Raw genomic sequence first — 22,840 nt, 5'->3', positions numbered from 1 at the left:
ATATCTGCACTTCGTTATTGAGCTTTCTCATGTAAATATGCTTGTGTGTCGTCTGGGCAGGTGAGGTCTTAGAAGGAATCCTCTTGGAACAAGCGGAGTCTAACAGGGTATATCAGTGTGAATTTCTTGCATTCCCGGATGAGTTCTGAGCAAATTGGTGAGGAAGCTTTTCAGGCACATGTGAGATCCACAGAAAATTCTTAGAAGATATAGAATTGATGGCCCTCCCAGGAGATATTCCTATTCTGCGAAACACTCCAAAATGCCGCCTTGTGGAGATAATTTCGGCATTTAAATGATGTGACCCTAGGTCTGGTATCTGTGGGTCTAGGAGAAGGACCCACTCTGAGATCCCGCTCTATCACCAGATCTTTGCATTCTTTGTAATGCCTAAAAGTGACGGTGATGTGGATGGAACAAACTGCCAGCGCCTGTCCCTTCACAGACTTAGGTGACCCCACCAGCCTGATGTTGTTTCTTCCAGACCTATTTTCAAGGTCATCAAGTTTGTTTTTCAATTGAAATTTCTCCTTTTCCAATTTTTTATGGAATATTGAACATCCGCCATATGGTTATAGAGGGAGCCTATTCTATGCTCTGCGTCAGACTCTGTGGGACAATTGCTGTAGCTGGGTTGAAATGTCACTAACAGCTTGATTTAAAAGGGGACCCATAGTGGATTTCATTGCCTCTACTACTGCACTGTAGGAGGTAGATCTGCGTTATACCAGCGTCAGAGGTTGCAGCTTTATTGTGTGCTGGTGTGAGTGCCTCCATGATAGCTTCAGCCCGGCGTTTTCCTTGTCTAGGTTGGAGCAGCAGAGGATGCAGGAGAGAATTTCTCCATAAAGCACTGGAGAATGTAATAGTAATGGGAATCCCTTTTGGAGACTGTTTAATCAGCCTTTAAAAGTTAAATTCACTGGGTTCATGGCGGAGTGCCGGGAGGGAGACGCTCACTCCATGCAGTCAGAACCAGAAGTCAGCTATCTCCATTTGTTAATATCTGTGTGTGGTTATATAATAATATAGTTTTGGTTGTACTTTCACCTCAAATGTTGGTTTCTTCATACAGATTCATTTTGGTGAAGTTCAAATACATTTATATAAGTAGTTCTAATCCCTTACAATAGGAGATATATATGATCTCTGAGGCAAATATTGTGCCATATACATAAATACAGGCTCATTGAGATTTTATAAAAAAAATCTGTAAAACCACCCAAATAATATATATGTATTAAATATATGTACAAATATAAGGTCAGGAATATTACTGTAATCACTCATAAATCATTCCAAAAATACACAGGACACTGACAATTTCTTACACATCCAACTTTATTGATAACATATTTGATTGACATAGTTAGAAAATGTGAATAAAATACACTGAACATTCTTTTCACAATTTTCATTTTCTTTCTGTTTTTATTTTGCTAGTTTTAAAACTTGATTCCATATTTTAGAATGAAACATACAAAGTTATATTTTATTATATGTTTCTGTGAGTACACCATAGCTGACAAAGCTTCTCTTTCCCAATTGTTTCATTGATAATTTGTGTCTATGGTAGCACCCCCATTCAGAATAGCTATTTATGTTAAAACTGGAGGTTTGTCATCCTTAAGATATAATATCCTGATTTAAATTCAATGTACTCACCAAAATTGATCCACCTCCCTTCCCAGGACTCGAACTCATCACCTTGTGCTTCCTAAACCTTTTCTCTACCACTGCTCTATCTCTCCACCTGCTAGTGATGGAGCTGGGCTCAGATTAGACCTATTTCTATTAAGTTAACATATTCTATTATCCCTATCATCAAAGTCACTGTAATATGACTCGCTCATAAGGTATAGTCCAATTTATTTTTCAATAATTTAATAGTCAACAATATAATCTTCATATTTATGTACTTTTATACAATCTAGCCCAATTTTCTCCCATGTTATTAAATCCTCATATAACACATTATCAGTGGGCGCTAAAGTTCACTCGTATACAAACAAATGAGAGTAAAATATGAGAAAAGGGTTATAGTTGAGAATAAATTAGCTAGTTGTTATCCATGTATATAATTACATCATGTGACTATAAAGTATAAGGATTTGTATTGTATTGAACCACAAATTACATATTTGTCCCCTCCAAGTTCTTACTTGGCCTCAAACCTATTACCTCTGGCTGTAATAGACAAATTTGAAAGACTACTCTACACCCACAAACATTAACACATGTATCTTCTTTACCTATTACAGGAAATATACCACTAGTTACACCACTCTAACCACAATGTGTCTTAGTGGTGCATCTATTAATGCTGAACAGACCTAAATACAGAGAGAATTACATGTCCTATACTGCACATCCCATCATTGTAGGCTGGTCTCCTCCATCAGTTATTCATTTCATCCTGGTATCGTGTTACCTACATGTGGGGAATATGGGTAAGAGACCTAAATACAGAGAGAATTACATGCCCTGCACATCCCATCATTATAGGCTGGTCTCCTCTATCAGTTATTCATTTCATCCTGGTATCGTGTTACCTACACATGTGGGGAATACGGGTAACAGACTCCACACACAAGTCATGTAACCCCTATTTGTACAAAAAGAGATGCAGTTATGGCCTCATATACGGGTCCAGCTGACCAGGCTGACTACACCAACATCTAAGCACAGGACTCATAATCTATAGTATCACTGAGCCCTCGTGGGAACAAGGTTTGTAATGTAAACACCCATAATGCCTCTTTAGCACATAAGTTCCTGTCTGCGCCCCTGCTTGTCCTCATCACATGCTGCACCCCTACATGTGACAGGTCTTCAGGAGCACAGCTGTGATTGGTAGCAAAGTGCTGCGACACACTGTGCGGCTGGTGACCCTTTACTATGTTCACTCTGTGTTCCCTAAGTCTAGATTTCAGGAAACGAATGGTACATCCAACATACTGTAGGCCACAAAGGCTTTTATTATATACATTAATGTACACAGCTTGTACAGTATTTAGTACTGATGCACCATAAGTAGTACCTAAATAATATACATTAATTTCATCAATCGGCCATAGTGTAAATATTCAGCAGCTATTTAATATCTCACGCATATAAATGTGATAAAGGTGAATGAAATGGTCAGAGCATAGACCACACTGCGATCAGTCACCAGGAGCATCTGCAGGTCACATATACAGAGCTGATAATACTGTAACTGTATATGATGGTACAGAGCTAATAACACTGTAACTGTATATGATGGTAGCACAATAACACTAACTGTATATGATGGTAACGCAATAACACTGTAACTGTGTATGATGGTACAGAGCTAATAACACTGTATCTGTATATGATGGAAGTGCAATAAACACCAATTGGTAGGAACTATATGTAGAAACTCCAGCTAGGATGAGTCTCCCCAGATTGGTTGTTATTGTGCTACCATCATATACAGTTACAGTGTTATTACGCTACCATCATATACAGTTACAGTGTTATTAACTCTTTATATGTGACCTGCAGACGCTCCTGGTGACTGACTACGCTGTGATCTATGCTCTTCCTGAACCATCTCCACTTCCTGCTGTTGTACTTTGTTTATGTGTGACTATAACGTATAGACTGGCAGCATGACATAGACTTCCTCACTAGATACCAACTACATATTGTTGTTTACTTAGTCGTTATTAAGACTATTTATTGTGTTTTCCTCCTACACACCTGGATTGTGCTCTGTGCAGCACCTAGGGTCCATGAATATCAGCTCAATGAAATTGTATTTCACCTGTGTGAGTTCTCTGATGTATAAGAAGATGTGATTTCCGTATAAAACATTTCCCACACTCAGGACATGAAAAAGGTTTCTCACCGGTGTGTGTCATCTGATGTCTAACAAGAAGTGATTTCTTGGTAAAACATTTCCCACACTCAGAGCATAGAAGTAACTGCTCAACTGTGTGACTTCTCTGATGTACAACAAGAGATGATCTCTGTGTAAAACAGTTCCCACACTCAGAACAGGAAAATGGTTTCTCACCTGTGTGACGTCTCATATGTGTAACAAGATCTGATTTATGTATAAAACATTTCCCACACTCAGGGCATGGAAATGGATTCTCACCTGTGTGACTTCCCTGATGTATAAGAAGATGTGTTTTCCGTATAAAACATTTCCCACACTCAGGACATGAAAAAGGCTTCTCACCTGTGTGAGTTCTCTGATGTCTAACAAGAAGTGATTTCTTGGTAAAACATTTCCCACAATCAGAGCATGGAAGTAGCTTCTCACCTGTGTGACTTCTCTGATGTACAACAAGAGATGATCTCTGTGTAAAACATTTCCCACACTCAGAACAGGAAAATGGTTTCTCACCTGTGTGACATCTCTGATGTGTAACAAGATCTGATTTATGTGTAAAACATTTGCCACAGTCAGAGCATGTAAATGGCTTCTCACCTGTATGTGTCATCTTATGTCTAGCAAGATGTGATTTCTGGGTAAAACATTTACCACACTCAGAGCATAGAAATGGCCTCTCACCTGTGTGAGTTCTCTGATGTTTAACAAGAAGTGATTTCTTGGTAAAACGTTTCCCACAATCAGAGCATGGAAGTAGCTTCTCGGCTGTGTGACTTCTCTGATGTACTACAAGAGATGATTTATGTGTAAAACATTTCCCACACTCAGAACAGGAAAATGGTTTCTCACCTGTGTGATTTCTCATATGTGTAACAAGATCTGATTTATGTGTAAAACATTTCCCACAGTCAGAGCATGGAAATGGCTTTTCACCTGTGTGTGTTATCTTATGTCTAACAAGATGTGATTTCTTGGTAAAACATTTCCCACACTCAGAGCATAGAAATGGCCTCTCACCTGTGTAACTTCTATGATGTGTAACAGAAAATGACTGATGTATAGAACTTTTACCAGAATCAAAACAAGATAATATCGTATCACCTTTATGAGCTGTACTGTGTGTAACAAGATCTGAATTATCAGAAGAACGTTCCTCATGATTAGAGGGACCATATGACATATCCGCACTGTGAAGTGCTGGATGTATATTTAGGGTAATGGGGTTTTCTCCTGGACAATCTTGTCTGATGTTCTTATCTTCTATTTTAAAACCTGGAAACAGAATGAGATCTCCCTCCGAGGTATTCCTGCTTGTGCGTCCATCTACTGGAAACAAACGTATGAGGATAGACATAATTGTTTATATTGAGGAGCAAATGTTCTGGATGTCTCACCATTTTCTTGAACTTAACATGTCTAAGAATGAGCTGATTGTCTTCTCACCACCTGGAGTCCTCTCACCTCCCTCAATTTTACTATCCATCAGCAACCTCACCATGTCATCCATCTCACAAGTCCTCTGTCTTGGAGATATCCTCAACTCCACCCTCTCAATACCCTCATTCAGTCCCTCTCCCAGTCATCCACTCACCTCCAGACTGGGTTACTGTAACCTCCTCCCATGTGTCCTCCCCAACTCTGATCTCTCATCACTCCAAACTGTCCTCAATGCTGCTGCCAGGCTCATCTTCTCCAATCTACTGCTTCTGCCTCCACTATCCCAAAAGGTCCAACACTGGCTCCTCATCTCCTTCAGAATCCAATTCAAACACCTTTTACTCACCTATAAAGCCCTCTCCCCCCTATATCTCCAACTGCATCTCCCTCTAGACTACCATCACCCACTTTGCCCTGACAATGCTTGGCACCTCTCCTCCCAACTAATTATATCCTTCCCCTCCTGCCTCCAAGACTTTGCTGGTGCTGCTCCCCACCACTGGAACTCATACTCTCAGACTCTCCACCTCTTTCTAAGCTTCATACAGACTCTCAATCCCACCTCTACTACGTCCCACCTTAACCTCTACTAAAGCTTCCCTGCTCTCATTCTAACTCATCTCACTATGATCCTCGCTCACTGTCTCTCCCGTGTGTCACCCCTGTCTGTCAGCCCCTCCACCTATAGATTGTAAGCTCTAATGAGCAGGGCCCTCTTTCCTTTTGTGCTCTCGCTCCCCTGACCTACACTATTACCTCCTCCCATGTACTAACAGAACCATTGGGCTCAGCCCGTGCTGCTTCTGTGATTACCGTGACTGTATAAGCTTCAATGTTGTTATAGCTGGTGTCCCATGTGCTACAATGTTTTGTACTGTAAGTCTTATGCACTATTCCCTTGTTAGGCTTGCAATGTGTTATGTTTATATACAGCATAAGGCATACGGACCCCCTAAGAATAACAGTAAATAATACTGATAGTGAGACCACGATGTCTAATTTGAATTTGCAAACTACTGTACAGCTAATTATTACAATAATAACTGTACATACAGCAGATATGGCTCTTGCTGCACAGATAAAATACAACACAACAGGATTACCAAGCAGATGGCATAGACCCAGCCATGGTGACATGTGGTGAGTAACATTCCCCCAGCTTACACATTGCCCAGCTACTATCATGGGACAGGAAACCACATAAGCCAGTGACACTGGGCAACCATTCACTTCTCTCACACATACACACTGGAGATGTGGAAGCACAATAGCTGTGTACACTAGCAGCATGTCCTGGCCACCGTTTACACTACTCACAGGTCTCCAGGTAGGCACAAAGGTAGCAAATGGCAACAGTGGAACAGCTACTATATGTCCCGCTGGTCACACTCAGGTGTCACAGTCCCACTGTCACAGTCACACTACTATTATAGGCTGAATAATTCATTGTAGACAAGCATTGGTGGAAGCACTGTGCAATAATAAGTGTGTGCTTATAGCTTTGTGTGTGTGTATACATGGAGTTTGTTGTGATGTGTGAGTATATGGTTTTATAGTGCAGAGAGGAGACTGGTCAGATCTCTGGGCTGGTAACACCCAGTGACATGATGTGAGGGGGAGAGCAGGAGTATAATAGGGGCTGATGGTTCCTGATATATAGATACACCAGAGTGTGTGGAGGAGACTGGTCAGATCTCTGGGCTGGTAACACCCAGTGACATGATGTGAGGGAGAGAGCAGGAGTATAATAGAGGCTGATGGCTCCTAATGTATAGATACACCAGAGTGTGTGGAGGAGACTGGTCAGATCTCTGGGCTGGTAACACCCAGTGACATGATGTGAGGGGGAGAGCAGGAGTATAATAGGGGCTGATGGCTCCTGATGTATGAGATACACCAGAGAATGTGGGGAGGAGACTGGTCAGATCTCTGGGTTGGTAACACCCAGTGACATTATGTGAGGGGGAGAGCAGGAGTATAATAGAGGCTGATGGCTCCTGATGTATAGATACACCAGAGTGTGTGGAGGAGACTGGTCAGATCTCTGGGTTGGTAACACACAGTGACATGATGTGAGGAGGAGAGCAGGTGTATAATAGGGGCTGATGGCTCCTGATGTATGAGATACACCAGAGAGTGTGGGGAGGAGACTGGTCAGATCTCTGGGTTGGTAACACCCAGTGACATGATGTGAGGGGGAGAGCAGGAGTATAATAGAGGCTGATGGCTCCTGATGTATAGATACACCAGAGTGTGGGGAGGAGACTGGTCAGATCTCTGGGCTGGTAACACACAGTGACATGATGTGAGGGGGAGAGCAGGAGTAGAATAGGGGCTAATGGCTCCTGATGTATGAGATACACCAGAGAGTGTGGGGAGGAGACTGGTCAGATCTCGGGGCTAGTAACACACAGTGACATGATGTGAGGAGGAGAGCAGGAGTATAATAGGGGCTGATGGTTCCTGATGTATGAGATACACCAGAGAGTGTAGGGAGGAGACCGGTCAGATCTCTGGGCTGGTAACACACAGTGTCATGATGTGAGGGGGAGAGCAGGAGTATAATAGGGGCTGATGGCTCCTGATGTATGAGATACACCAGAGAGTGTGGGGAGGAGACTGGTCAGATCTCTGGGCTGGTGACACACAGTCACTGGATGCTCCTTCCACATAAGCAGATTGTGGTTTAGCTCGGGCATTACATACAATGTCCAGAGCACAACCCTCATTTGCCTGCGGGGGGAATATAAACAGCCACCACTATCACTGATAAGATTTCTCTAGGCAAATAAAAGGGCCTGCATTTATCAATAAGACATTCCACATCGACAGAACAGAAAGTCTCAATAAAGGCAGCATTGGTGCACCACATATTATTCACGTAATTACAGAGGCTATGGGGCTGCAGATTACTTGGGCACGGTGGTAGATGAAAACCAATGGTGGTTTATTGATCAGAATGGGTGATATAGAGCACAGCATACTTCAGTAATACAATTCCACACGACAGTTCCCACAATGATTCCCTGGCAAGAGTATCACCTCTTATCCTAGGGCCAGGGACTCATCTCTCCAGCCCTCAGTCTAACCCTCCTTTATCACCCTCCTAATACCCTCGTTGGAAGGATCTGCTCAGGGGAGTTACCGAAGGTGGGGTCATTGTGCTATCCAGCCCCCACTACCCTGCTGGGTCACACTCTTGGCTCTCTGGCACTAGGGAGTAAAAAGAAGGTACAAGTTACCTTAATTCACTCAACCCTTGAGTGTCAACTGTTAACGGAGAATTTAACCTGTGAAGAAGGGCCGATGCTAGGGCGTTAGGCACCCTCCTGCAAACTGTAAATTTGTGCCCTCATATAGTTAGCATTCTCATATTTCTAATGTAGTAGCAAATGGTTCCATTGGTAAGGTGACTAACTGCAAAGTATAAGGTGCTAAGTTCGAATCCATGGTAGGACTGTATTTTAAATTACAGAGAATATGAATTAGCTGCATAGAGTTAGAATTCACAGGCTTCCATTGTAGCAGCAAATCTCTCTATTTCTATGTTGTCTGACTGCAAAGCAGAGGTGACAGGTTCGAGTCCAAACTATGTCAGTATTTTAAATTGTGTTAAAAGACGCAGAGAGGAGATGCCGGGACTCACAAAGGAGGAAGCTACATTGCGAATGATGCACGGAAGGCGCTGGGCTACTCTCTGCAATGCATACACCGCTTACCACATTGTGTTGGCCTTGATGTCACATTTCCCTCACAGGTACATCTGGTATGATATATTCCTAAGGGCATGGGGATACACAATCTGTATGGAAACATCTATCACCTAATGTCACACGGCAACACATAAAATGATGTTGTATTTACATTTATGGTTATCAGTAAAGGGCTGGCATAATCACCAGGGTATGAAGTAATTAAAGAACACTGGGCTAAAAAGTACAGTCCAGGTAGGGTTTGGAATAAGACGTTGTAACTTTAGTCACCTACACAATTCCGGTTTCTTTACTTTCCTATCCAACTTTTTAGTCCATGTTCTCAGCACAAACTTACTGGTGTTATAACCAAACCTGGGTCAGAAGGCCATGCTACCTGAGAAGCCTAGTGCATGGCCTATTGCAGTGATTTTCAACCTTTTTTAACTCGCGGCACACCACACAAGATTTTAAAATTGCAAAGGCACACTATCCGGCGATGCGGTGTGCGCGGACTATGAAAAAACACATTACATTAGTTCCCACAGGAACAAAACACACTACATTGGCCCCCACAAGAATAAAAAACACACTACATTGGCCCCCACTAGAATAAAACAATCCCATTGGCTGGCCTAACAGAAAAAAAAAACCACATTGCTCCCCACAAAAAATACAACCATACCACATTGCGCCCCACAGAATTGCTCCCCACAGAAAAAGAAACCTATGGCTGGCCCCACAGAAACAAAATACAAAACACATTGTTCCCCACTAAATTGACAAATATATGGCTGGATAACATATGGCTGGTTCTCACTAAAAAAAATGACATGACTGATTCCCACGAAAAAATAAACTATGGCTGGTACCCACTAAGAAGAAAAAAATGTCTGGTCCCCATAAAACCCACATTTCTTCCCCCCTTGTCACTCACTGCAGCAGGATCGCATGCGGGCGGGCTTCCAGGCAGGCTGCAGAGCCTGCCTGGACAGAGCGCGGGCTTGGCTGATTGGCGCAGGGCGTTGGCTGGCAGAGCTGGCTGGAGGCCAGTGGACAACGCGGCGTGCGTGACCTGTGATGTCACGCCGACGCATCTTTGCAGGTCACTACCCGGTCGCGCCTGAGTCTCCCAGAGGAGCTCAGCGGCCTGGGATGCTGAAGTACAGTAAAATGTGCCCGGTGGCTCTGACAGCCCCGCGGCACACTTCACAACCGGCCACGGCACACTAGTGTGCCGCGGCACACCGGTTGAAAACCTCTGGCCTATTGGATATGGTGGAATTATGATTAGCAGGTCACAATTTTTGCGTCCTCCACCAGATTCCTAATTACATGTCTCTGGTAGCAAATAACTGTAGGCCCAAAACACACTTGTAAATGGCCGCCCCTCTCCCACTCCTGACTTCCAGGCTGATCATTGCTCCACACTTTGAGCTGTAGCCTGCCTCAGGCATCCATTAGCTTCACCATTGGAAGTCTTCCTAAGCAACTTTAAAAGGACTCCTAAGGATGTTGTAGGCATAACAGGGCTCCTCTATCCACAGTCTCCACTTTTGTAGGGTCTATGTGGTGCCCTAACGGTTACGTAGTGCCATCTTTGGTGTGAGGCTAACAACCACCAGCAATCTGCTTGTTTCACAGCCTGGCCCCTGGCAATGTGGCTCTCAAATGTCTCCTGGTACTGCTGAGTGTGCAGACGACCTCTACTCCAGCCAGTACCATGGCAGCTCTTTTGTGCCATTTTAGAACCCATTCAGCGAGCGTTGTTGGTGCTGCTGTCTCCATTCTGCTGATTCTTGCTGCTGAGCTTTTAACTTGAGCGATCCCACTCTTGCCACCAAATGTGATGACACGGGGTTGCAGATCACTAGGGTTTGGAAAAAGGTGTTGTTACTTTGTTCCCTAGACAATTCCGTCTCTTTACATAGTACTATGCCCATGTGCATGTCCCCCATGCTGAGTACAGACAACACATGTGACAGCGCCCACTGGCCCACTGGCCATTTTCTCACTGCTGCTGAGATGACTATATCACACCATCAGCAAGTGCTACCCTTACTACAAGCCATGTGGCTCCCAGCACAACTCTCCGTCAATAAATGTCAGGCACACACGAGTAGGATAATGGGATGTTTGTACTTACTGTTATATCCTTTTCTCTGATTCCATCTGAGGGACATTGGATCATGGGTAGCGGAGAGGACCGTAGGAGCTGGCACTTATAAGACTAGTATATCTGTAAGATGGTAGCTCCTCACCTCTGCAACCTCTTGGTCATCAGTACAACTTCAAAAGTAGCGATAAACCAAGGGGAAACAACACAGTGTAATACACAAACCAGCAAGAACCAACCAACAAAACAACAGAGTGTAACGGTGGGAACACGGTGTCCCCCAGATGGAATCAGAGAAAAGGATGTAAAAGTTATTACAAAATTCCTGTTTTCTCTTTCATCTAAGCTGGGGGACACTGGACCACGGAAAACTCAAAAGCTGCCCTTAGGGCAGGGTACGCTTACAAAAACCTAAATGCAACATCTTCCGTCCAAAACCATGGATTTCTCGATGTGAAAGCCGGAAACGGTAACAGATCAGGAAGGTGTAGGCAGAGAACCAGGTGACAATTATTACATCATGAGTCTTCTCTGTTTGCTTAGTACTGGCCAGTATTCCAGATATGGAGATCATTAAAGGTGGTTGAAAAAGTGTCCAAGGAGAGATTAACCTGATTTTCATCACCCTTGAGTGGAACCACACTCAGATAAGCATATCCTTACCTATTTTACACCCATCAATTGGTATTTTATTTATTACACTATGAGCTCCTTCTTGTCCTGTTACTCTCTCCCTCTATATTAACACACACACATATTTATTAATTTGTCTATAAGGGCATTTAAATATATTGATTTACCTCACAAACTGTTCCTCAGATGAAATCACATCGGAATTATTAGAGAAATGCGGCAGCATGAAGCCAGCAGTGAGTAAGATCACGCAATCATCTACTGACTTACCTCAGAGCACTATTTCATCACAGTGGGTGGAACCAGTGTGGAAAGCAGTGACATATTTGCATTAGATATATACTACTATTACGTCTATTGTTCTGTAGGAGTAAAAAATGACATCCCTCATAGACTTAGAAATCATTCTGTCACGTCTGATTACACTTTCCATGTCTCATATAAATTGTGGCTGATTCTTCTATAATTAGCTTTACTAAAATATAAACTGATCACTGTCAGAGGAGGGTAAGGAATAAGAGATTATTGTAGTGACTGAGCAAAGAGAATATGTGACTCTATTCTGTAGTAAGTGTTTATTACTGACCTGTGCTGATATCTGTAGGGATTTCCTCCTCCTTACACTGCTGATCACCTCTCACATACGTCTCTTGTCCGTCTATATCTTCTGTCTTCATATTAGTCACATATGTCTCATCTTCTCCCTGCATATCTTCTGCCTTCATATCAGTCACATACGTCTCTTCTTCTCCCTCTTTATCTTCCACCTCTATAATTGTCAGATACATCTCTTCTTCTCTCTTTATATTTTCCACCTTAATAGCAGTCAGGTCTTCATCCTAAATTACCCACAAAACAATCAAATGAGATTTGTGTTCTTACTTGGTTAAATCCTTTTCTTCCAGTTCAATAGGGACAACGCTGGTATAGGGCACTAAACACTTCTTTGATTTAGGGCAGCCCTGCCTCCTTCTCATCTATACCCCACTCACAGGCCCAGGCAAGCCTGTTGAGTTAGCAAGCCCAAGGCAGGAGCGAGAAGGAGACGGAAGACTGGCACACACACATCTCCAAACACACACAAAGAGATGGACAGGGGAACCAGAAACAGAACAAACCCCCGCAAGCCAAGTGCGTAAGGGTGGGCACCCTGTGCCCCCTATGGAACTTGAAGAAAAGGGTTTAACCAGGTAAGAGCATAAATCTTCCTTTCTTCTTCCTACCTATAAGGGACACAGGGACAAATCTGGGATATCCCAAAGCAATTTCCATAAGGGAGGGGATGCTCCTGAGCTGCACTGAGAACTCTCCACCCAAATGCCACGTCTGCAGAGGCAAAGGTGTCAAAGGAATAGAAAAAGAAACGTGTGGACAGAAAACCACGTAGCCACCCTGCAGAGATTCTCTGCCTACCATGGCGAGCTGCCCAAGAAGTACTTATCAACCTGGTGAAATGAGATGTCACCACGGCTGGTGCTGGGAGAAATGCCACCACATACACGTGGCAGATAGTCAAACAAAGCCAGCGGGCCAAGGTCTGCTTTGTAGCCAGCCAGCCCCATTTGTGAAAGCCATAGAGCACAAATATGGAAACGGACTTACGGATGTAAGAGTGGTCTACGTAGATCTGGAGGGCGCTCATCACATCCAAAGAGGCCTCTTCCGGCGAAGAATCAGGAGACTGAAAAGCTGGAAAGACAATCTCCTAGTTGATATGGAACCGAGAAACGACCTTCAGAAGCTTCAGAAGGTAGCCTGTGTCCAAAGAAAGGCCCGATCGAGGGAAAGATCTTGGCGGCTTAGAAAGTCCACATCCCAATTCTGGACCCCTGGAATGAAGACCTCCGACAAAGCTGGAAGATGAAGCTCTGCCCAGCTAATAATGCGACTCAACTCCTTCATGGCGCCGCAACTGCAAATGCTTCCCTGATGGTTGATGTAGGCAACGACAATTGCGTTGTCGGAGTGAACCTGGACCGGACGATGCTGGAGGAGCAGTTGCACTAGACACAGAGCCTGAAAGACCATTCAGAGTTCCAGAATGTTGATCAGAAGGCTGGTCTCCTGAACCGTTCACTGACCTTGAAATGACTGGCATCGGTGAGGAGCAGAACCCAATTCTGAATCTAAAAGGGGCGGCCCATGTCCATGTGGATAGGATCCATTCCATCGGGTCAGAACTGCCCCCTGAAGCGGCCAACTGGAAAACTGGGTGTCAAAGGTGGAGACAAGTGTGCCCAGGACCCGCATGCAAGAGTGGATACTCGGCAGTGATGCAAGAATCTGAGCATCCTGTCCTGAAGTTTGACTCACTAAACAGTTAAGTACATTCAGGCCCCCAGGTGGAGCCAGATGGAGATGTTCACTGAGGACATCTGGAGACTAGCCCAGGATAAGAAGGCCGTCCAGGTAATGGAGAATCCTAACACCTGTAAAGGAGATGCCATGACTGTCATGATTTTCGGGGAGCCAAATGGCAAAGCCCAAAATTGGTAATGATCCACCCGGACCGCAAAACCAGAGGAAGCACGGGTGACTGAGCCAGATAGGAACATGTACATAAGCAACCTGAGTGTCCAGGTAGGCCATGTAATCCCCCGATTCCAGTGATAGAATGATAGAACATAGAAATTGTATACGAAATCTGGGGATCTGCAAGAAGCGGTTGAGTGACTTTAGTATTGATGAAAAGTACCGCTTGACTTCTGAACCAAGAAGAGATTGGCATAGAAGCCTGTGTCTCTCTGAGCCCTGGGTACTGGAATAATTACCTTGGAGGCCAGAAGGGAGTGAAATGACTCCAGCAGTGCTTTTGCTTTTTGTAGATCTGCTAGAAAACCTGTGGAAAAGAACTGGGCTAAGGACGCCTTCAGAAGGTTAGAGCGTAGCCCTGAGAAACCACCTCCCATACCCAGTGGTCCGATGTGTTGGCCAGCCAGATCTCGGAGAAAAGCAGAAGTCAGCCTCCTATGCTGGGGTCCCCAAGGTGGAGGCCTGCCCTGTGTGGATGCAGTCTTGTCGTCAGGCTTGGTGGCGGGACAACTGGCAGCCCAGCGCTTTTTGATTTGGGTATGGAGCCCTTGGAGGAAGAACCATGGGACCTGGAGGAAGACTGGCCCCTAGCCTTTCCCTGTGGATGAAAAGAGTGAAAATTAGACGCTCGCAATCTAGGGGCTGCTACAGATGGTAGAAACGCTGTCTTAGATGCCACCACCTTGTCCAATTCCGGACCAAAAAGAATTTCCCCATAATTGAGAAGGGCCTCCATAGCCTTCTTAGAATCTAGAGTCTGCACGCCAGGAATGAAGCCTAGTCGCGATGGGGGAATCTGACACTTTGGAGGTTAGAATACTAGTGTCAAGGGCTGCCTCATCCAGATAGGAGGCAGCCTCCTTAATATGCGCCACTTGGAACAATAACTGGTTCCTAGGAGTACCAGAAGAGAGGTCGTTTCCAACTGCCGATGGTCTTAGCCACCCAAGCGGAAGCTATAGCCGAAGGTGTGATAGCACCTGCATGGGAATAAATAGCCTTAAGGAAACTTTCCAACTTCCTATCCATTGGATCCTTAAAGGAAACCATATTAGTGATATGAGAGTGATATACAGGGAGACAGGAGCCCAGCTCTCTGGGGACTGTCTGTATAACCTGACCTGAGAGTGATATATACAGGGAGACAGGAGCCCAGCTCTCCGGAGACTGTCTGTATAACCTGACCTGAGAGTGATATACAAGGAGACAGGAGCCCAGCTCTCCGGAGACTGTCTGTATAACCTGACCTGAGAGTGATATACAGGGAGACAGGAGCCCAGCTCTCCGAAGACTGTCTGTATAACCTGACCTGAGAGTGATATACAGGGAGACAGGAGCCCAGCTCTCCAGAGACTGTCTGTATAACTTGACCTGAGAGTGATATATACAAGGAGACAGGAGCCCAGCTCTCCGGAGACTGTCTGTATAACCTGACCTGAGAGTGAGGTATACAGGGAGACAGGAGCCCAGCTCTCTGGAGACTGTCTGTATAACCTGACCTGAGAGTGATATACAGGGAGACAGGAGCCCAGCTCTCCGGAGACTGTCTGTATAACCTGACCTGAGAGTGGTATACAGGGAGACAGGAGCCCAGCTCTCCGGAGACTGTCTGTATAACCTGACCTGAGAGTGATATATACAGGGAGACAGGAGCCCAGCTCTCCGGAGACTGTCTGTATAACCTGACCTGAGAGTGATATACAGGGAGACAGGAGCCCAGCTCTCCGGAGACTGTCTGTATAACCTGACCTGAGAGTGATATACAGGGAGACAGGAGCCCAGCTCTCCGGAGACTGTCTGTATAACCTGACCTGAGAGTGATATACAGGGAGACAGGAGCCCAGCTCTCCGGAGACTGTCTGTATAACCTGACCTGAGAGTGATATATACAGGGAGACAGGAGCCCAGCTCTCCGGAGACTGTCTGTATAACCTGACCTGAGAGTGGTATACAGGGAGACAGGAGCCCAGCTCTCCGGAGACTGTCTGTATAACCTGACCTGAGAGTGATATACAGGGAGACAGGAGCCCAGCTCTCCGGAGACTGTCTGTATAACCTGACCTGAGAGTGATATACAGGGAGACAGGAGCCCAGCTCTTTGGAGACTGTCTGTAGTCGGCTGTTGCACTGAAAATGGCCGCTCAGCATCTCTGTGGGAAGGAGAGGAGAAAACCTCAGGCGGGAAGCCTGTGAGGGAAAGTACCAGGGGCCGGGGAGGAGCTAACAGGGAGAGTCTATCAGCCTCTTCTGACATGGAGCCCCACAGGGTAAATGACCGCTTCTAGTGCAGAGCCCCGTTACCTATGTGCCCGTGGTGGTCTAGTGGAGGTGCGGGCGGCTTGTCAGAGCCGGTGGGTAAAGCCGCACCAACGTGGCTACCTGCATGCAGGAAGCCGCCTTACCTGATTCCTCGTAGAGACGGCTGCGGCTGGGGTCCTCTGTGCTTATGGAGGACACGGTCGAGATCGCTGACCCGTTCGCCAGCACCACAGACACAGACACCAGGGGTTGGTTGAGCGTCAACGTTGCTCACTCAATTAGAATAAAATTAAAATAAATAAAATAAAGATCTGGGGCCCTGTAGAAGTGTGCCCGGCTTCTGCCAGCACAAAATGAGTGTGCCCTGCTCCTGTCGGCACAAAATGAGAACTGGCCTGCCTGGAGCTGGGGGTGAGATATAGGAAAGGAGGCTGGGCTGCCTGGAGCTGGGTATAGGGGAGAAGGATGGGCTGCCTGGAGTTAGGGGCGGGGTATAGGGGAGGAGGCTGGGCTGCCTGGAGCTGGAGGAATGGTATAGCAGAGGAGGCTGGGCTGCCTGGAGCTGGGGGTGTGGTATAGGGGAGGAGGCAGGGCTGCCTGGAGCTGGGGGCATGGTATAGGGGAGGAGGCTGGGCTGCCTGGAGCTGGGGGCGTGGTATAGGGGAGGAGGATGGGCTGCCCGGAGCTGGGAGTGTGGTATAGGGGAGGAAGAAGGGCGCCCTGGAGCTGGGGGCGGGGTATAGGGGAGGAGGCTGGGCTGCCTGGAGCTGGGGTATAGGGGAGGAGGCTGGGCTGCTTGGAGCTGGGGGCGGGGTGTAGGCTGGGCTGCCTGGAGCTGGGGGCGGGATATAGGGGAGGAGGCTGGGCTGCCTGGAGCAGGGGGCGGGGTATAGGGGAGGAGGCTGGGCTACCTGGAGCTGGGGGCGGGGTATAGGGGAGGAGGCTGGGCTGCCCTGAAGTCAAAGAAGATTCTGTCTGGTGCCCAGTCCTATTGCACACCCCTATACCAGCGTTGTCCCTGTGTCCTCTATGGCAATGAAGAAGAAAACACTTTAATACTGTCTGAGTACATTATTTGAGAATAAATAGTATAAGAATAATATAAGCATGTAAGACAATCAATTAGAAGCAGATTAATTCATTAATAAAAAGTCACTTTGGAATTACGATCCTTGGGAAGAGCCTATATTACCTGATGCTCCTGTGGGCTCCTGTGATTCTCCACTGTACAGTGCTGGGAATACAGAGGACGGGGACATCTCTCTGGGGTATTACTGTTACTGGGCCCATCTGTAGGAGACACACAGTGACTGAGTACATTATATATATGTGATTCTCCTCTGTACAGTGCTGGGAATACAGAGGACGGGGACATCTCTCTGGGGTATTTCTGTTACTGGGCCCATCTGTAGGAGACACACAGTGACTGAGTACATTCTGTATATATGTGATCATTAGATGCTGAGGGGACAGTAACACAACCAGCAGGAAGGAGTCGGCACAGATTACAAGCGGGAACAACCACCCGGGGAGCTGGCAGCGTGTGACCATTGTTACTACCAGCACAAAATAACAAGTTACAGACAGTCTGGTCAGTGGTGATTAGAGTCCCCTGTGCAGGACACAATATAATGGGCGGCATGTAGGGTCAGTCCATAAATGGGCCCTTTATCAGTAAGGCCGTCTGTGACCAGATGACCTCACTCCGCCAGGTGATCACAGATGTATAACATGATAGAACAGAGGGTGATTACTGATCCCTGAGTAACCAGAGTCAGCTTACTCCACCACTCCTAGTGATTCCCTCTCACCGGCAGTGACTGCGCTATTACTGACTCCTCCCACTGCGTAGTGGCTGGGAAACCCACTGCCATTGCCAGGCTCCTACATCGGTACCTGGAACTACTTCCCCCATGCTATTACCAGCACCTGGAGCTGGCTTCTTCTGGGTACGTGTGAACACAATGCTGATGGCTCCTGATGTATGAGATACACCAGAGAGTGTGGGGAGGAGACAGGTCAGATCTCTGGGCTGGTAACACACAGTGACATGATGTGAGGGGGAGAGCAGGAGTATAATAGGGGCTGATGGCTCCTGATGTATGAGATACACCAGAGAGTGTGGGGAGGAGACTGGTCAGATCTCGGGGCTGGTAACACACAGTGACATGATGTGAGGGGGAGAGCAGGAGTATAATAGGGGCTGATGGCTCCTGATGTATGAGATACACCAGACAGTGTGGGGAGGAGACTGGTCAGATCTCTGGGCTGGTAACCACAGTGACATGATGTGAGGGGGGAGAGCAGGAGTATAATAGGGGCTGATGGCTCCTGATGTATGTGATACACCAGAGAGTGTGGGGAGGACACTGGTCAGATCTCTGGGCTGGTAACCCACAGTGACATGATGTGAGGGGGGAGAGCAGGAGTATAATAGGGGCTGATGGCTCCTGATGTATGTGATACACCAGAGAGTGTGGGGAGGACACTGGTCAGATCTCTGGGCTGGTAACACACAGTGACATGATGTGAGGTGGTGAGCAGGAGAATAATAGGGGCTGATGGCTCCTGATGTATGAGATACACCAGAGAGTGTGGGGAGGAGACTGGTCAGATCTCGGGGCTGGTAACACACAGTGACATGATGTGAGGGGGAGAGCAGGAGTATAATAGGGGCTGATGGCTCCTGACTCTCCAACTCTGCAGATTCATTTCCCTCATTAGTTTGCACTGAGTAGGGTGTAGGATAAGAGATTGATGTAATCACTGAGCAAGGAGAATATGTGATGCGTTTCTGTAATAAGTGTTTATTACTCACCTGTGCTGATATCTGTAGGGATTTCCTCCTCTTTACACTGCTGATCACCCCTCACATACGTCTCTTCTTCCTTCTCTATTTCTTCTGCCTCAATATCAGCTAGAACTTCACTCTAAATGGCCCATACAATAATAACGTCTGATTCCATTGAGAGTAGGCAGCACAATACGAGTATATTAGAAACACAGAGATTGGCGAGACCCTAAATCCCACCTACCTGATGCTCCTGTGGGGTCCTGTGATTCTCCTCTGTACAATCCTGTGAATAAAGAGGACGGGGACATCTCTCTGGGATATTTCTGTTACTGGGTCCATCTGTAGGAGACACACAGTGACTGAGTACATTGTATATATGTGATTATCAGGTGATGTGTGTATATAGGGGGCCCATACCTGCCCTACCCTGTACAATAAATGACAGTCTCCTCTTACCCAGTGAAGTGAGGGGCCGGTGATTCTCCATCATCACGTCCTTGTACAGACCCCTGTGTTCCTCTATATACTCCCCTTCCTGCATGGAGACAAAGATAGTGACATCCTGACACCTTATAGGAACCTGACACACACAATGATACAGTCATCACCCAGACACATCCCCTGGTGTTACTGTATAATGTCCCATTCCCAACAGTCACCTCTCCAGTCATCACCCAGACACATCCCCTGGTGTTACTGTATAATGTCCCATTCCCAGCAGTCACCTCTCCAGTCATCACCCAGACACATCCCCTGGTGTTACTGTATAATGTCCCATTCCCAGCAGTCACCTCTCCAGTCATCACCCAGACACATCCCCTGGTGTTACTGTATAATGTCCCATTCCCAGCAGTCACCTCTCCAGTCATCACCCAGACACATCCCCTGGTGTTACTGTATAATGTCCCATTCCCAGCAGTCACCTCTATAGTCAGCAGCTGAATGATCTTGTTGGTGAGTTCCAGGATCTTCTGGTCATTGTCTCTCTCATGTATCAGTGAGTGAGGTGGAGGCACTGTGATTTGGCTCTGGGTCGTGCTGAGTCCCCTTGACCCATGGGTATGGCTGCTGGGTGTCTCATGCTCACCAGATGTCTTCTTCACTACTCTGTAATCCTATGTATTGGGGGAAACACCAAACATCACTACATACACTCCCAGATGACATCACCTCCCCAGTCATGTCCCTGTATTATTACTATAGATATAAGTGATGTCACTGTGACACTCCCAGATCCTCTCACCTCCCCAGTCATGTCCCTGTATTATTACTATAGATATAAGTGATGTCACTGTGACACTCCCAGATCCTCTCACCTCCCCAGTCATGTCCCTGTATTATTACTATAGATATAAGTGATGTCACTGTGACACTCCCAGATCCTCTCACCTCCCCAGTCATGTCCCTGTATTATTACTATAGATATAAGTGATGTCACTGTGACACTCCCAGATCCTCTCACCTCCCCAGTCATGTCCCTGTATTATTACTATAGATATAAGTGATGTCACTGTGACACTCCCAGATCCTCTCACCTCCCCAGTCATGTCCCTGTATTATTACTATAGATATAAGTGATGTCACTGTGACACTCCCAGATCCTCTCACCTCCCCAGTCATGTCCCTGTATTATTACTATAGATATAAGTGATGTCACTGTGACACTCCCAGATCCCCTCACCTCCCTGTATTATTATTATAGATATAAGTGATGTCACTGTGACTCCCCCAGAACCTCTCACCTCCCCAGTCAGCAAGTAGATTATTTCTAGGGTGAAGTGTAAAATCTTCTGGCTTTTGTGACTCGGGTCCATGTCCATCTTCAATGAAACAGTGATTTCACGACAGCTCAATCGTCTAAGAAGGAAAATAATAATTATAATAAATACCACAAAGTACATAAGTAGTCATTGCAAAAATGAAACACAGGCTGGGAAACATAATCAAAGAATCCGGCATGTATACCCCTCATAGACACAGTCACTACCCAGCATTACACCTCATACATACAGTCCTGGGTACACCTTATACAGTCTCATGTGCAAACATATACATACATTCTTGAACAGTCCTCTCCTCTATATAATAATAATATCACATATCAGTGTGTCAGAAGCTGTGTTACTCCATCTCATATCACTGTCCAGTTCCCATACCTTGATAATAATAATATTACCGCTTATGAGCGTGGGGAGGGAGCTGTGTTATTCCCCCTGATATATCACTGTACAGTCCCCTCTCCCCTATATAATAATAATACCACATATCAGTGTGTGCTGGGAGCTGTGTTATTCCCCCTCATATATCACTGTACAGTCCCCTCTCCCCTATATAATAATAATACCACATATCAGTGTGTGCTGGGAGCTGTGTTATTCCCCCTCATATATCACTGTACAGTCCCCTCCCCCCTATATAATAATTAGTGTTCAATCTGGCTCCGGCGGCAGGCAGGGCGCCGAAGCTAGAGAGGGCACCGAAAAGGGGACGTGGCCATTGAAAAGGGGGCGTGTTTATAAGACGCGTCCCCTTTTCATCACTCTTGGGGGCATGTCCGGCACTTACGGACATGCTGGGCAGCAATCAAGTGCTGCAGACAGGGAGAATAGATGACATGCGCCCGGCGTCTATTCTCCGGCGGTGACAGACTCACCGCACATTTCTCCACCCGCGGGACACTGCGACCCACGGGTGAAGACGGCACCCGCAGGCTGTGAGGGCAGGGCGCTTTTTGCCCTCCTTCTGGAGGGCAGGTTGCTTTTTGCCCTCCAGAAGGAGGGCAGGGCGCCGCACCCCGCTAAAACAGCCTAGCGGGAACGCTAATAATACCACGTAGTGTGTGCTGGGAGCTGTGTTATTTCCCCTCATATATCACTGTACAGTCCCCTCTCCCCTATATAATAATACCACATATCAGTGTGTGCTGGGAGCTGTGTTATTCCCCCTCATATATCACTGTACGGTTCCCTCTCCCTATATAATAATAATACCACATATCAGTGTGTGCTGGGAGCTGTGTTATTCCCCCTCATATATCACTGTACAGTCCCCTCTCCCCTATATAATAATAATAATACCACATATCAGTGTGTGCTGGGAGCTGTTATTCTCCCTCATATATCACTGTACGGTCTCCTCTCCCCTATATAATAATAATACCACATATCAGTGTGTGCTGGGAGCTGTGTTATTCCCCCTCATATATCACTGTACGGTCTCCTCTCCCCTATATAATAATAATATATACAGGACACGTTACCTGGCTCCGGCTGTCAGTAATGTCTATGACAAAATGGCAGCTAAAGCCCCTGTGGCCCCGCCCCCTCTGCTCTGTGACCGGGAGACTATAAGAATATGGCCGCCGGTCACCGTACATGAGGACACCATTAGACTATACAGCTTTTACTCTAGTGATGAAGCTGAGAGCGGCAGGTGGAGGTAGCTGCTTAGTTACAGGACGTCCTTCCTACTTTGCTACTCGTTGCTGCCAATCACCGCACGGAGGGGGATGG

General features: G+C 46.2%; 2 protein-coding genes across 7 annotated transcripts in view; one reads left to right on the top strand and one right to left on the bottom strand.

Annotated features, from left to right (window-relative positions):
- Nucleotides 1-22,840, top strand: part of LOC148442679 (uncharacterized) — an 81,194-nt gene that overhangs the window by 39,181 nt on the left and 19,173 nt on the right. The window lies entirely within an intron of this gene.
- On the bottom strand, nt 1,324-22,657 carry LOC148442680 (uncharacterized). Of its 6 annotated transcripts, XM_088463637.1 has the most exons (10): nt 22,588-22,657; nt 21,071-21,185; nt 20,252-20,443; nt 19,785-19,863; nt 19,570-19,667; nt 19,353-19,464; nt 17,727-17,824; nt 12,330-12,582; nt 4,967-5,191; nt 1,324-4,651 (listed from the first exon to the last, which is right to left on the bottom strand). In XM_088463637.1, the coding sequence occupies exons 2-10, from the start codon at nt 21,146-21,148 to the stop codon at nt 3,771-3,773; spliced, it is 2,016 nt and encodes a 671-aa protein (XP_088319763.1). In that variant the 5' UTR covers nt 21,149-21,185; nt 22,588-22,657; the 3' UTR covers nt 1,324-3,770. The 6 variants fall into 6 exon arrangements, with proteins under 6 accessions (XP_088319763.1, XP_088319758.1, XP_088319759.1 ...); XM_088463632.1 differs by having other exon boundaries at nt 1,324-5,191; XM_088463633.1 differs by having other exon boundaries at nt 1,324-5,188.

This window comes from Taudactylus pleione, unplaced genomic scaffold, assembly GCF_031769625.1.
Source record: "Taudactylus pleione unplaced genomic scaffold, aTauple2 ptg001421l, whole genome shotgun sequence".
Taxonomy (NCBI): Eukaryota; Metazoa; Chordata; class Amphibia; order Anura; family Myobatrachidae; genus Taudactylus; species Taudactylus pleione.
Note: the sequence above shows the minus strand (reverse complement) of the source record. Positions and strands in the feature narration are given on the sequence as shown.

Bases quoted from the DNA above. Each gene is read 5' to 3' on its own strand.
- LOC148442680 (XM_088463632.1), bottom strand. From the start codon at position 21,148: ATGGACATGGACCCGAGTCACAAAAGCCAGAAGATTTTACACTTCACC. The intron at 20,444-21,070 runs GTGAGAGGTTCT...CCCAATACATAG, and splicing joins TCTACTTGCTGACTGGGGAG to GATTACAGAGTAGTGAAGAA. The intron at 19,864-20,251 runs GTGACTGCTGGG...GTCTCCATGCAG, and splicing joins TTCAGCTGCTGACTATAGAG to GAAGGGGAGTATATAGAGGA.